Source organism: Patiria miniata, unplaced genomic scaffold (genome assembly GCF_015706575.1).
Source record: "Patiria miniata isolate m_02_andy unplaced genomic scaffold, ASM1570657v1 HiC_scaffold_12, whole genome shotgun sequence".
Taxonomy (NCBI): Eukaryota; Metazoa; Echinodermata; class Asteroidea; order Valvatida; family Asterinidae; genus Patiria; species Patiria miniata.
Genome location: NW_024037050.1, coordinates 5180985 through 5193260, shown reverse-complemented (window position 1 = coordinate 5193260; position 12276 = coordinate 5180985). Strand labels below are relative to the sequence as shown.

Sequence of the window (12276 nt, the reverse complement as noted above, 5' to 3'; positions counted from 1 at the left end):
GAAGTACAAATGTCCAAGACACTGATGTAAATCACTATGCATATGTAACTTGGAGTCCAGCCCCCCACCCCACCCCACCCCTGCCAGCCTTCCTTGTCCGTAGCATTGATGACATGCAGTCACCTGCGATCATGCCCACTGAATGCCGACACAGTATGATTAACTCCGCACCGAATCTTTTGTGACAGAAATGTGAAGCCTTTTGGATGAAATGTACACATATACAATGGCATAGCACCAACGTTTCAACTGGATAACCATTCAAGCTGCGTTTATTCAGATCTCACATTCCCATGCTGACACTTGTTCATTTTTGCTTTCCCCGAAGTTCTGATTTTGGAGACAAAAGGGGTGGGGAGAGGTACATGCCTCGTGGGTGGGGGTGGGGGTGAGTCTTTGCATTCACATTTTCTAAAGAAGGTACACATACATGTACTTTGTCTGCTGACATTTTTCAGGTTCCTATGCACCTGTCAGAGCCCATGGTAACACATGATCCTTCTACTTGAGGAACATACTTTTGGTGGCATTTCAATTAAAGTTTGGTTTAACCACTATAATTGTAAAAATCCAGCATTGTAATGTTATTTTCAGGGTTCCCTGACACAAAAAGTGTTGGGGAGTTCAACAGAAACAGGGCCGGCAATACTCTATTCATTTTGGATAATATTTTCAAAGAATGCTTCCAACCATAACCACCACGAGAATGGCTTTTCAAAGCTCAAAGTGCCAAATCAAACCTGTCTCTTTCAACAGTGTTTTCCCGCAAGTCATGAAATGATTTCAAACTAGTTTCACAACTGAGCAACTGCATTGAGAGATAACGAGTTTCACTTTATATCTGTTCCACACCCAGACAATGCTTTGTTGCATTTTTTTTTTTGGCAGGATTTTCTAAAGCACTCTCTTGCCAATATTTTTTTCAATGTCAATATCTTTTTGATAACACAAAGTGTCTGTCTGGATGTGTGCCAACATATTTTTCAGGTTTAACAAAAAAGAAGCACAGATCTATGAACAGGGAATCTATCGCCAAATGGGCTGTGACATGTTTGCAGGAAATCTGAGAAATACATGAAAAGTGTACACACATGAATGGCAAAAATATGCTATCTGCAATTTAAGAAAAACCCTAAAATCCTGTAATTGTATTTTATTTTAAAACACATCTCAATGTGTTTTACAAATTTTAAATTAAAGGTCATCATTAAATTCAAAGCAGGATTTCTTAAAACTAAAATATTCTGCTAATTATTTTGAAGGATACTGTATAAATAACACAAAACTGGGAACGAGCAGTCATTCATATTAAAAGCTAAGTTCATTGCCAACAGTGTTTGTTCCATTCTTTTCCAACTTTCGTTTGATTTTTGATTGATGTACTGACTGAATATTGGGAACATTTGGGGTGGGGTTTGAAATAACAATTTTGCCAAGGATAATAACAGAATTCTAGCTAAATTTATAACGTAATATAAATAAGGATTAACCCTTACTCTCTGAGGGTAGTTTACTGCATGTCAGTTGGTTATGCCAATGCCCTCCAGCTGCAGTTTATTGGCAGATAGTTTGTCTTAACAGTGAAGGCTCCAATTGGCAGGAGTTGGAGGCCCTGGAGGGTGCCTGATACTGACCAGCTGGGGGCACTCACTTTGTTATCAGAGGACTCTCATTGTTCTCTGTGGCATGTATTGGAGTGCCTGTCCAGTTACCCTTGAAATGACATGGCAGATATTGGAGGGCCATGCAAAAGACATAGGAGATTTTCTTGAGGCACATATTGGCATGCGTTGGAGGGTCTAGTAGGGTAAGGGTTAAGGGAGTTATGGCTATACATGTACCTTGTATCGATGGCAGATATTGAAGCCGTGTTGTTTGCTTTCTCCCTGTGGGGGGCTACCCAGACCTCGGTTGAACAGCTTCTCACAACGCGTGGGAAGTGGCTGGCAAACAAATAACAAATAAGAGAAATAATACCAACAAAAAAAAGGAATAAATTATAATACTTTAGAAAAATGTACACACCCTATTTATAAACCGTTTTTAAGACCTGAGCAATATAATATGATTTAAGAATGCATTGACGGAATCAATATATGACTTCTCTCATTCATTAATCTAAGTGCACCAAACTAGGAGACTTCCTAATCAATTTTCTGCCTGATTTCATACACTAGTTTGTTTTTTACATGAATACTTTCAAGTATTAAAATCTACCGACAAAATCTGAAATATTTGTTCACAGGTGGTCAGACATTGGGCTCGCGAAGTCTGCCGTACCACAAAAGTAAGCAAATGGTCCCTCGACAGTAAAATGCAAACTGTCTGACTATGAACTGTTATAGACCTGTGTCATGCTGCCACCATTTCAGTCATATTCCCTGTATCCAATAACAGTACTGAATGATAATGTTTTTTGTGCAAAAAGGAACCAGACTATTTGTTCTTCCATTGATTTGAATGGGAAAAAAGTCAAATGGCTGCAACATGATAGTGGTCTATTCCCCCATGCTCAGTTGCAGTCTTCAATTCAAATACTGCAACAGCTACAATGTATTGCAGTGCATACAATTTACAACAAAAATGTCAAAAATCTTAAATTACAGATGGAAGCATCCCCAACTAATATCGGTCTTCTTTTGCCCATTTAGACAAAACAGTGTTATATCCTGCCATCAATGCTGCATATCTATAACATTTTATTCTCTGCTTTCACCATTTGCAAACAATATTTTTTTCCAACGCTAATTTATCTAAAGCTCATATACATATTAATACAAGCATTACTATTACTCTAAGTTTCTGCAAGTTTTGTCCAAATTTGACTGATAGGAACCCCCAGAGTTGACATTTTTTTTAATGCCACTTTATCACTTTTCATTACCACTTTTCAATCTCACTGAAATAAAATCACATTTTAGGCCCCAAAAAAATAATAATCAGTCTCTGGTCAGACCGAAGTTCCGAAATTGATGCGGCGGCGCGTTTTTTTTTTTGGGGGGGGGTGTTTTTTTTTTTTTCAAGCTGGAATTGTACAGACAAGGTGGGTACTATTTTGCTTTTTTGTGCCCTCATTATACATTGGTGTTCTCCATAATTTGCCTTGGTGCCCTTTATCATTTGCCTTGGTGCCATTTCCCCATTCCTTGGTGCTCCTTGGTACAAAAATTTGAGGTGCGGCAATAGAGGGCGCTGTTGTAGTTTCTGTGTTAATTTGAAGAAAAAAAAAGATTGACGCGCATGGTTAAAATCGACGCGCACGCTGACCAGAGACCGGAGTAGTTTTTTTTTGGCCTTAAGACATTAATGTTGAAACATTTTTTTCACACCAATGCACACCTATGTCTTTCAGTTTAACAAGCCTTTTTTTAAGACAGTTCTTTTCAGCTGCACCCTTAAAGCATTTCTACTTCACTTCCCACATTAAGGCAATCTATATTTATCACTGGACAGGTATGGAAAGCCTAAGGCAACATATATACTTTCAAGATGTACGAGAATCCTAACGATAACCAACTGATGACAAAAATATGAAGTATGACCAATTTTTGTTTATTCTACGGATCACAACAGGCCTCTCATCCCAATCATACAAATGTGACTGGCTTGAAGAAAAAAAACCACGTGAAAGATTCTTTTAAAGGGAATATACATCATTTGCTTTTGCTGTAATTTTCAGAAATGGATGGAATTGGGGGGTTGGAAATATATAGCAAATATAGTTACACTGACTTTTTTGAGGTTTTGGGTTCGAAAATGCTACAAAAACCAAGAAAAACAATCATTTTCCTGTAGTCTGGTTCCCTGACTCCATTTAAGAAGAAACAGAGCAGTTTACATACATTAGGGAATTGTAAGGTCAGGGAACCAGTCTAGCTGGCTTGTACCCGTTCATAGGTGTGTAATCGATTGCAATTGGGGCCAGTATTTGGAAAAAAAAGCCAGTTTTTTCCCAACGCTGGTCGGCCGACCAGCGTTGGAAATTGATACAAAAATACCACTTTTCTTGAAAATGACAGTATACCAGGTGCCATGATTTTACAGGATGCTTTACACTGTCATTCACTAACAGTCCAGCAAGGTATTTCAAAATAATTTGGTAGTTTTATTTTTTGATGTTTGCAAATGTTGTATTTTCCCTTTAAGTAAAAATCCAGGAATACACTGATCAAATTACTATGTCATTTATACAGGATTTCCTATAATAGTGAACTGATTTCTTCTATGAGAGCACACATCAAGTCTCCCCAAGGGTGGTGTAAGGGGAAGGGGCAGCTTCATTCAGGCTGGGATTAAGGCTGTTTCTGTACATCAATGCCAGGTGCTGTACGTACGGTACAAGACACAAGTCAGCCTACAATACCTCCCAAAATCTATTCAGACACCTTTGCTATCCCACATTTCCGTTGCATCTTTGCTGTATGTTTTGAAGGTTGCTTGTGGCTGTGCCTTCATATCGTCACTTTGCTCACAAAGTGACAAAAACCTCGAAAATCGATAATTATTCGATTTTGAGTTTTACTAGCCATTTTATTATAGTTGTCTCAAGGAACAATTTGACCAAGTTTCAAGGCAAAATTTTGTTTATTTTCTTAATTATTGTAAACAAACAATTGACAAAAAGCCTTAAATCAGTGATTTTCATTTTTACAAAGTGTAAAAAAGTGCAAAATGTTCTCACGAAGTGACAAAAAGTCACCTCTTGAACATGAATTACTGTTTAATTACGAACTGTTTTTAACAAACAACTATGAATCAACAAAGAGCAAATCATATCCTATCAGACAATGCAAACAATTCCGAATTCTGTTACTGCAAAGTGGTCGAAAATGTCTTTTGAAAAAATGAATAACTTCAAATGCGATTATCTCAGAATGAACTTTTGTCAAATGTTGAGGTTTTTGTCACTTCGTGAGCAAAGCGACGATATCTTGTACATTACAATTTGTTTTAATTATTTTAATTATTCATTGATTTTTGACCAGCATTCTCAAAGTTTTTTCCTTGCTCTCCTGAAAAGCCTCGTGTCTTTTCCTGCACATCATTAAAACATAAAGATACCTCTGGCATGCAACTGGGAAGTCACACACAAAAAAGAGGACATTCAATTCTTTCCAAGAGTTTGTACAGCGTTTTCTATTTTCAATGACACACATGGGAGGTCAAAAAAGAGGAAATCAGCTGATCCAAGGAAAAGTTGCATGCCTGATACCTGTGCTCAATAATTTGATTACAGAAGAAAAAAAAGACTGAATTGACTGGGACACTGACTTTGACATTGAAGATTCAGTGTGCAGACTAAAATAACAGTCCAGTTACTTCAAAAGGTATTGATTTCAACTTGTGGGTAAGCAATAACCTCTACTGTCTCTGTTTTAAGTGGGAGAGATCACTGCATCGCCTCATGTCGAGTGCTAAACTCAAGCTTCTTGTCTCCTCATAATCCACGTCAATCATTGGGAAAAAAAATTCTCTCCCCGATGTCCCATCTGCCCATTACCATGTTTTCCGTTTCATGTATTAATGTGCAACGTGACACTGCTGTATATCTTCATGATGAGCGCATTCAACAACATTGTTGATCTAGGCCTGGAGTCATGTAACACTCATACATAGCAAGGCGCTGAACAGTGAAGCACTTCTGAGGCTAGTAATGCCTCAATCTACATAATGACATGGTGTTAACCATTTCCAAATGTATTGAACACAGGAAATCATTACTCTTACAACTCAAATGGGCAGAGAATAGGATTTTTTAGTTATTGATTTATAACTTTTGAAGACTAAAGCACCTCTACAGATATATCATTCCACAAAATGGGGAAGTCCAACCAGCTGTATCATTTTTGAGGATAATGTGAAAATCAGTGTAAAAATCAGTCAGTGACTCGGTCAGTGACTCGGTCAGTGACTCAGGTAGTGACTCGGCCAGGGACTTGGTCAGTGACTCGGCCAGGGAATCGGCCAGTGACTTGGACAGTGACTCGGCCAGTGACTCGGCCAGTGACTCGGTCAGTGACTCGGCCAGTGACTCGGCCAGTGACTCGGCCAGTGACTCGGCCAGTGACTCGGTCAGTGACTCGGCCAGTGACTCGTCCAGGGACTCGCCCAGTGACTCGGCCAGTGACTCGGCCAGTGACTCGGCCAGTGACTCGGTCAGTGACTCGGTCAGTGACTCGGCCTGTGACTGGGTCAGTGACTCGCCCAGTGACTCGCCCAGTGACTCGGCCAGTGACTCGGCCAGTGACTCGGCCAGTGACTCGGCCAGTGACTCGGCCAGTGACTCGGCCAGTGACTCGGCCAGTGACTCGGCCAGTGACTCGGTCAGTGACTCGGTCAGTGACTCGGCCAGTGACTCGGCCAGTGACTCGGCCAGTGACTCGGTCAGTGACTGGGTCAGTGACTCGCCCAGTGACTCGCCCAGTGACTCGGCCAGTGACTCGGCCAGTGACTCGGCCAGTGACTCGGCCAGTGACTCGGCCTGTGACTCGGCCAGTGACTCGGCCAGTGACTCGGTCAGCGACTCGGTCAGTGACTCGGCCATTGACTCGGCCAGTGACTCGGCCAGTGACTCAGTCATTGACTTAGTCAGTGATTTAGTCAGTCAGAGGAGAGTAGGCTGGCCCTGTGGGTCCAGTTAAAAAAGAAAAAAAGCTGAAGGGAAAGTATCAGTGCCATTTACATTTGACAACCTCAAGTTACTTGACAACCTCAAGTTAAATCAGCAATTTCATATTCACTACAACTGCAACGCACAAATTGTTGTCTTCATTAATTCTTTGGAAGTGACTTATCCCCAGCTGACCAAAAAAAACAAATTAATAATCCTAGCTCTAGGAATAACTATTTACGCTAACAAGGTAAAATGCAGCAGCACATGGGAGATGAATCCTGGTGACACATAAGGGCATGCATGAAGACTAATGCTTAATATTTTCCATTTAGAAAGGAACTAATACCCATCGTGTCTTATTACATGATCCAAAAATGGATTTTTCCCCTTTTTGTCCATACAGTCCACTACTCTCCTCACATATTATCGACTTAGACCCTATGATTTCTGCAATTTATCAGGACATACCCCCAGGGCACTATGAGCCAGAATTCAATAGGAAATTTCACACCTCAATGTTCTTTCTGTCACTACTCATAAAAAACAATCAGGTCTCAATTCAAGAGCAGCGTCAAGCAATATATATGTTCTTACACAATTGGTGTGGACAAGGCAAAAGTGTGGTTTCTGCATCCCTGGTGTATGGGGATGGGGTCCAATTGTATGGCTGTATGTGGACTGCAATTTTTTACACACTGATTATTAGGATGACTAGTCTATTGGACTCTGAATTCAAAGTTTATGGGTTAAAAAATTACGGCAGAAATCATAATGTTTTGGTACTTTTTTGGTACGATATTTTCCCTAAATATTGTTTGTCAAAGAGTAAGCTGAAAGGTGTAGAGATGTCAAATTCAAAGGTTATGGGTTTAAATACTCCTTCAATAATAATAATCGGCATTTAAGAACGCTCTTATTAGTAAACTAAATCACAGCGCTTACAGTATTATTATTACCCCTGATAACTGGGCCAATTAAACATTCCAAATACCATCTCAGCTCCCTGGGGAGTATACAGCTGGATGCTCCCTGTTAGGCGCAAGCAAGCTTATTCAATCACAATAACCATCTCTGCCCTCACAGGTACCCATTTACTCCTGGGTGGAGAGAAGCAATGAGTGACAAAGTGCCTTGCTCAAGGGCACACGCACCATGACCCCAGCTGGACTCGAACCCACAACCCGCAGCTTTACCCACAGACCACGAATCCAGTGCCCTTAACCACGAGGCCACAGCGCTCAATGGTAGCAAATTGAGGATAAATTTGAACATGCTTTTAGAAAGCTGAATAGCAATCCTCATGTGTAATACCAACCCTTACCGATAGAAGTGTGAAAATGGAATACCTTTTTCATCAACCTTGTAAAAAATCAATGCAATGCTACAAGTCATACCTTCTTCCTATCAATGATGTAGAATGCCTGTGAATCCTGCAGCATCATGTGATCTGGTCTCTCTGGGTCAAAGGTTACAGTGGTGATAATCTCCCGTCTGCCCAACCAGGCCTCATGGTGGCCTACTTTGTGTAGATTCTTGGTCCATCCACTGAAGCCCTTGCGCAGGAAATCAAACTCTGCAATCTAGGAGGAGCATGGTAATGAACATCTTCAGCATCTACTTGTGATTTTAGAGATCATTTCATGCCACGTTTACAATAAAAATTTGGTTTAGCACTGATGTCCTACACAGATGTGCATGTACAAGAAATCTTCAGAAATGTTAACAACATTGGCAACATGTATATTTTTTGCCTGTCTCTCTCCGCAATTCTTGTGTTGTTTTGAGGGTGCATCAAAATCCAACACATTTATCATAGATCTTAGAGGGAATGTGACAAATTAATGAAAATCAAATCACTACGGTCTCAAGATCAATTTATCTCAGAAAAAAATGGTGTCCATTACAACAAACAGGCATGCAACTTTTCCTCGGATCAGCGGATTTCCTCGTTTTTCACTTCACACTTATGCCATTAAAAACTGAAAAACACTGTATAAAGTCTTTTAAAGATTGGAGTTTCTTCGTTTTTAGTTTCTTCCAAGTTGCATGCCTGAACAACGTTGGACCCATATATGCACAAATTGCCCCTTCCTGTCATTCACATGTCCACCATTTATTCTGATTTGAATGTCATGACAAAAATTGTGAACTATAAAGATTATGACCGGTTGTAGGTTACAATAAAATTAAATACAATTGGTGTCAAGTTAAGTCATTATCACTGCTTGTGATTAGTCAGCCAAAGCTGGCGTGCAAAGAACAATTACACTCCAATGACAAAGAGAAAGCTACCGTGCGATCCGTGTAGACAATAACCAGATGCTGTGAGTGTGGATTGATTGCAAGGGCACTCGGTTGGTGCCGGTAGCCAGGAAGTCTGCACTGAAGCTGGTGAACAAACAAGAACAAGTTGGACAGCTATTGGTGACAACTTCAAGTTATTGGGGAGTTGCATTTTTTTTTGGGGGGGGGGGGAATTAACTATCTTTTGAGGAAGTAGATGATACAATATTATTCCCACTTTATCCAAATAGCTGTGATTATTAATTAGTGTTCTATTCATCGTTAATCAAGAACAGCAAGCAGTAACGCAATCAATGACAAATTATGCCGTTGATCAATTTACAGAACAATTTACCAAACATTTCTTGTGGAACCTAAGGTAAATAAAACTGCACTCCACTGTGTGTCCACTAATCACTTCCCCTCGACCTTTGTCCCCTGGTTATATATGTCTCTGAGTTCTCCCAACCCTGACTTGTCTTTGTCCTCAAAAGGGACTAGCCCAAAACATACCTTTTTGTTGTCCAAGTTATAGACAAGAATGTTGCCTTTGTTGTCAGCCACAGCAATGAATTTTCCGTTGTTGTTGACCGCCAGGTGGCTGATGGAGTCTTCTAAGGGAGGGAAGGTATGCAGTAGGGTTGGTTGAATGCTGTCCACCCGTATTACCTGATGATTTGAAGGAAAAAGCTTGTGATAATGACAGAAATACTGACGTCCTGTTAATGCTTTTGCAAAATGAGAGTGAAGTAATGGAAATACAGATTTGAGATATACTACATATAACTCATCCTCTGCATTCATCTATACAGTCACTCCCATCAGGAAGATTACGAGCGCTCCCCACACACACAAACCGGTTCAGATTTTCTTTTTTACCTAGTGCCATTCACCTCTATAATTCTAATTTTATCAGATAAATACTGTCTGTTTGCAATGTTTTTACAATTCAGATTAGACCTTTTAAAATAAATATCCTAGCATGTCAGCATGCAGATTTGAATACTTTTTATAACAATATAGCTTTTTGTTTTCAAGCTTCTCTTTTTTTAAAGTAGGGATTTTTGCTGGTGGTTTTATACTTATTAACTTTTCATAAACTGACGTTTTCGACTTATGTAAATTTTTAAGTGTCTAAATATATGTATATTGTTTTTATGTGCACATTGGGAAGAAGAATTTCACTTTTAAAGTCTTTTAATTGTGATGAAATAAAATATTGTATTGTATTGTATTGTATTGTATTGTATTGTACTAAAAAGAGCGTAGTGTAACAGCATGTTGCCTGCCTTCCACCTCTGTGTACCCAGTTCAATTCCAATGTGGGAAGTTTATCATAGGGATTAGGATTTGGGGTCTTCCATTACACTTGCACCACTTAAACAAATATACCTGTGAATGATTTTACTTTCTTTGTTAGAAAAGCAGCCAATTACACAAAACTTGTTACAAGTTGCTGGTAACAGTGCTCAAGTCAGCAACTAGGAATTAATTTATACATTTAGTATGCAAACACTTTAATTAAGCTGCCCGTTCAAGGATGTACATCATACATAAAGTAGTGTCAAAACTATAGAGCTATATTAAATTACTAGAGCGCTAACTCCCCATTCTTGCACGCAGAAACGCTTTGAAGCCGTCCTTGGCGCAGACATTTTGAATTTATGTGCGTGTTTGTAGAACATAATGAAATAAGATGGAGTGAATTTTGAAAGTGTACTCTACATGCAACGCGCGAGTAGAACATCCGCAAACAACTTAAGCGCGTCATTGATGGTTCAAAAAACGTCACGGCGAAAAGCATCTGCAGCGAATACGCGCATGCGTTGCGCTGTTTGCGTAGAGCAAAGTGACACGCTCATTTGCTGATCGTGCACATCAGTTTCGGGTGTATCGGCTTCGATGACACACCGGTATGGAATACAAACGCAGATATGCAAATTGCCATACAAAAGCTGTACAGAATTTCTAGTTCTCCATAGCTTTGTGTGCAAACATGGATGCGCCTATCAGGCATTACTTCGTACACGCAAGTTAGCGCTCTAGTAATTTAATATAGCTCTATGGTCGAAACACAACCAAATCTAAAAGGCAACGGTGCATGTTCAATTACCTGTGGGTGTGTAGAAGAAAATTCAAGGTTGTTTACAAATGGTTGTTTACAATCTCAGTAATTAGGCCAATGTTTCTTGTGAGATGAACAGAACCAATATGTAACTTGTCATTTTTATTTAAATTGTCAACAACAAAAATATTCCCTGTACAGTGTAGCGAGGAGAAATGAGGACTGAACGATCTCAAGAGGAAACTACCTGGATTGATCCTTGCTGGGAGGCAAGTACCAGCTTGTCTGAAGTTTGCGTGAATGTCATCAAATGAGCTGGCTGCAAACCTGATGGTAGGGCAGGAACCTGGGAAAACAACAACATGGTCCAGGGCTCTCAGTCAGTTTTATGGCAGAGGGGTATTACTTCGTGACAATGGACTTCCTTAGAATATAAATCAAGGTATTTCACTTCCAGTAAGAATACCAAATGAGTGTTTTTACTCCCAACATTTTTTTCAACCAAAGTCAACAAACTTGCCATAAAAAAATACAAACAAGCTGTGGCAGGAACCATTCTACCAGTACAGCCTCATAAAATAACTTGCAGATCACATGGGGGGGGGGAATGGAGTAGAAAATTCAAAGTTGTTTTCCATCATGTTTCATGCGCTCTCTAAGCCAATGTGGAAATACGGACAAGAGTAAGTTTACAGGTGTTTTTGAGAAAATGGGTTGTTGAGAAAATAGACAAGTTTTAGGCTGTGGAGCAACATCAACATAATAAAACATAAAACAAACACCAGATGAAATGCATAGCCTTATACCTGTACTCTAGGTTACAATGTTTACTGTAAAAAAAAAAGCAACATCAAAAGGAAATGTCTTGATTGCATTTTTGTCATGATAAAAATACCCTAATCTTCAGTTCAATCTGGTTGTAGTAGTTGACCTTTCTGTGGCTTTCACACTGGAGGCCAGTTTAAGGCATGTCAAAGACAATCACAGGTCTTATAGCCCTAGCAGGATTATGTGAACTACCAGTGTTATCCGACCTGTAAAAATAACCTGGTTCCCCGCCAAGCTTTCCGAGGAACCCGCCAAGCTTAAAAAGTTGCTGCCATGCTTAAAAAGTTGCCCGCCATGCTTTAAAAAGTTGCCCGCCATGCTTTAAAAAAAGGGAAAAAATAATAAAAAAGGCAAACAAGTGGGACTACCCTTACCCTCCAGGGTATATTTTGGCTAAAAACTCTGCCAAAAGCCTCACTGTATCATGTGATATATAGATGTATAAATGTATCACTGCAAATAGCGCCCCTAACATAAAACGCCCCCC

At 39.8% G+C, this 12276-nt stretch overlaps 1 protein-coding gene across 1 annotated transcript in view; it reads right to left on the bottom strand.

Moving 5' to 3' along the window:
- LOC119746155 (U3 small nucleolar RNA-associated protein 4 homolog) overlaps positions 1 to 12276 on the bottom strand; it is a 44040-nt gene that overhangs the window by 1375 nt on the left and 30389 nt on the right. Inside the window, exons 12-16 of the mRNA XM_038222968.1 lie at positions 11209 to 11307; positions 9410 to 9565; positions 8906 to 9001; positions 8008 to 8193; positions 1842 to 1943 (exon numbers count right to left, since the gene is read on the bottom strand). Of these exons, the coding sequence (XP_038078896.1) occupies positions 1842 to 1943; positions 8008 to 8193; positions 8906 to 9001; positions 9410 to 9565; positions 11209 to 11307 (639 nt within the window). The remainder of the gene's footprint in view (positions 1 to 1841; positions 1944 to 8007; positions 8194 to 8905; positions 9002 to 9409; positions 9566 to 11208; positions 11308 to 12276) is intronic.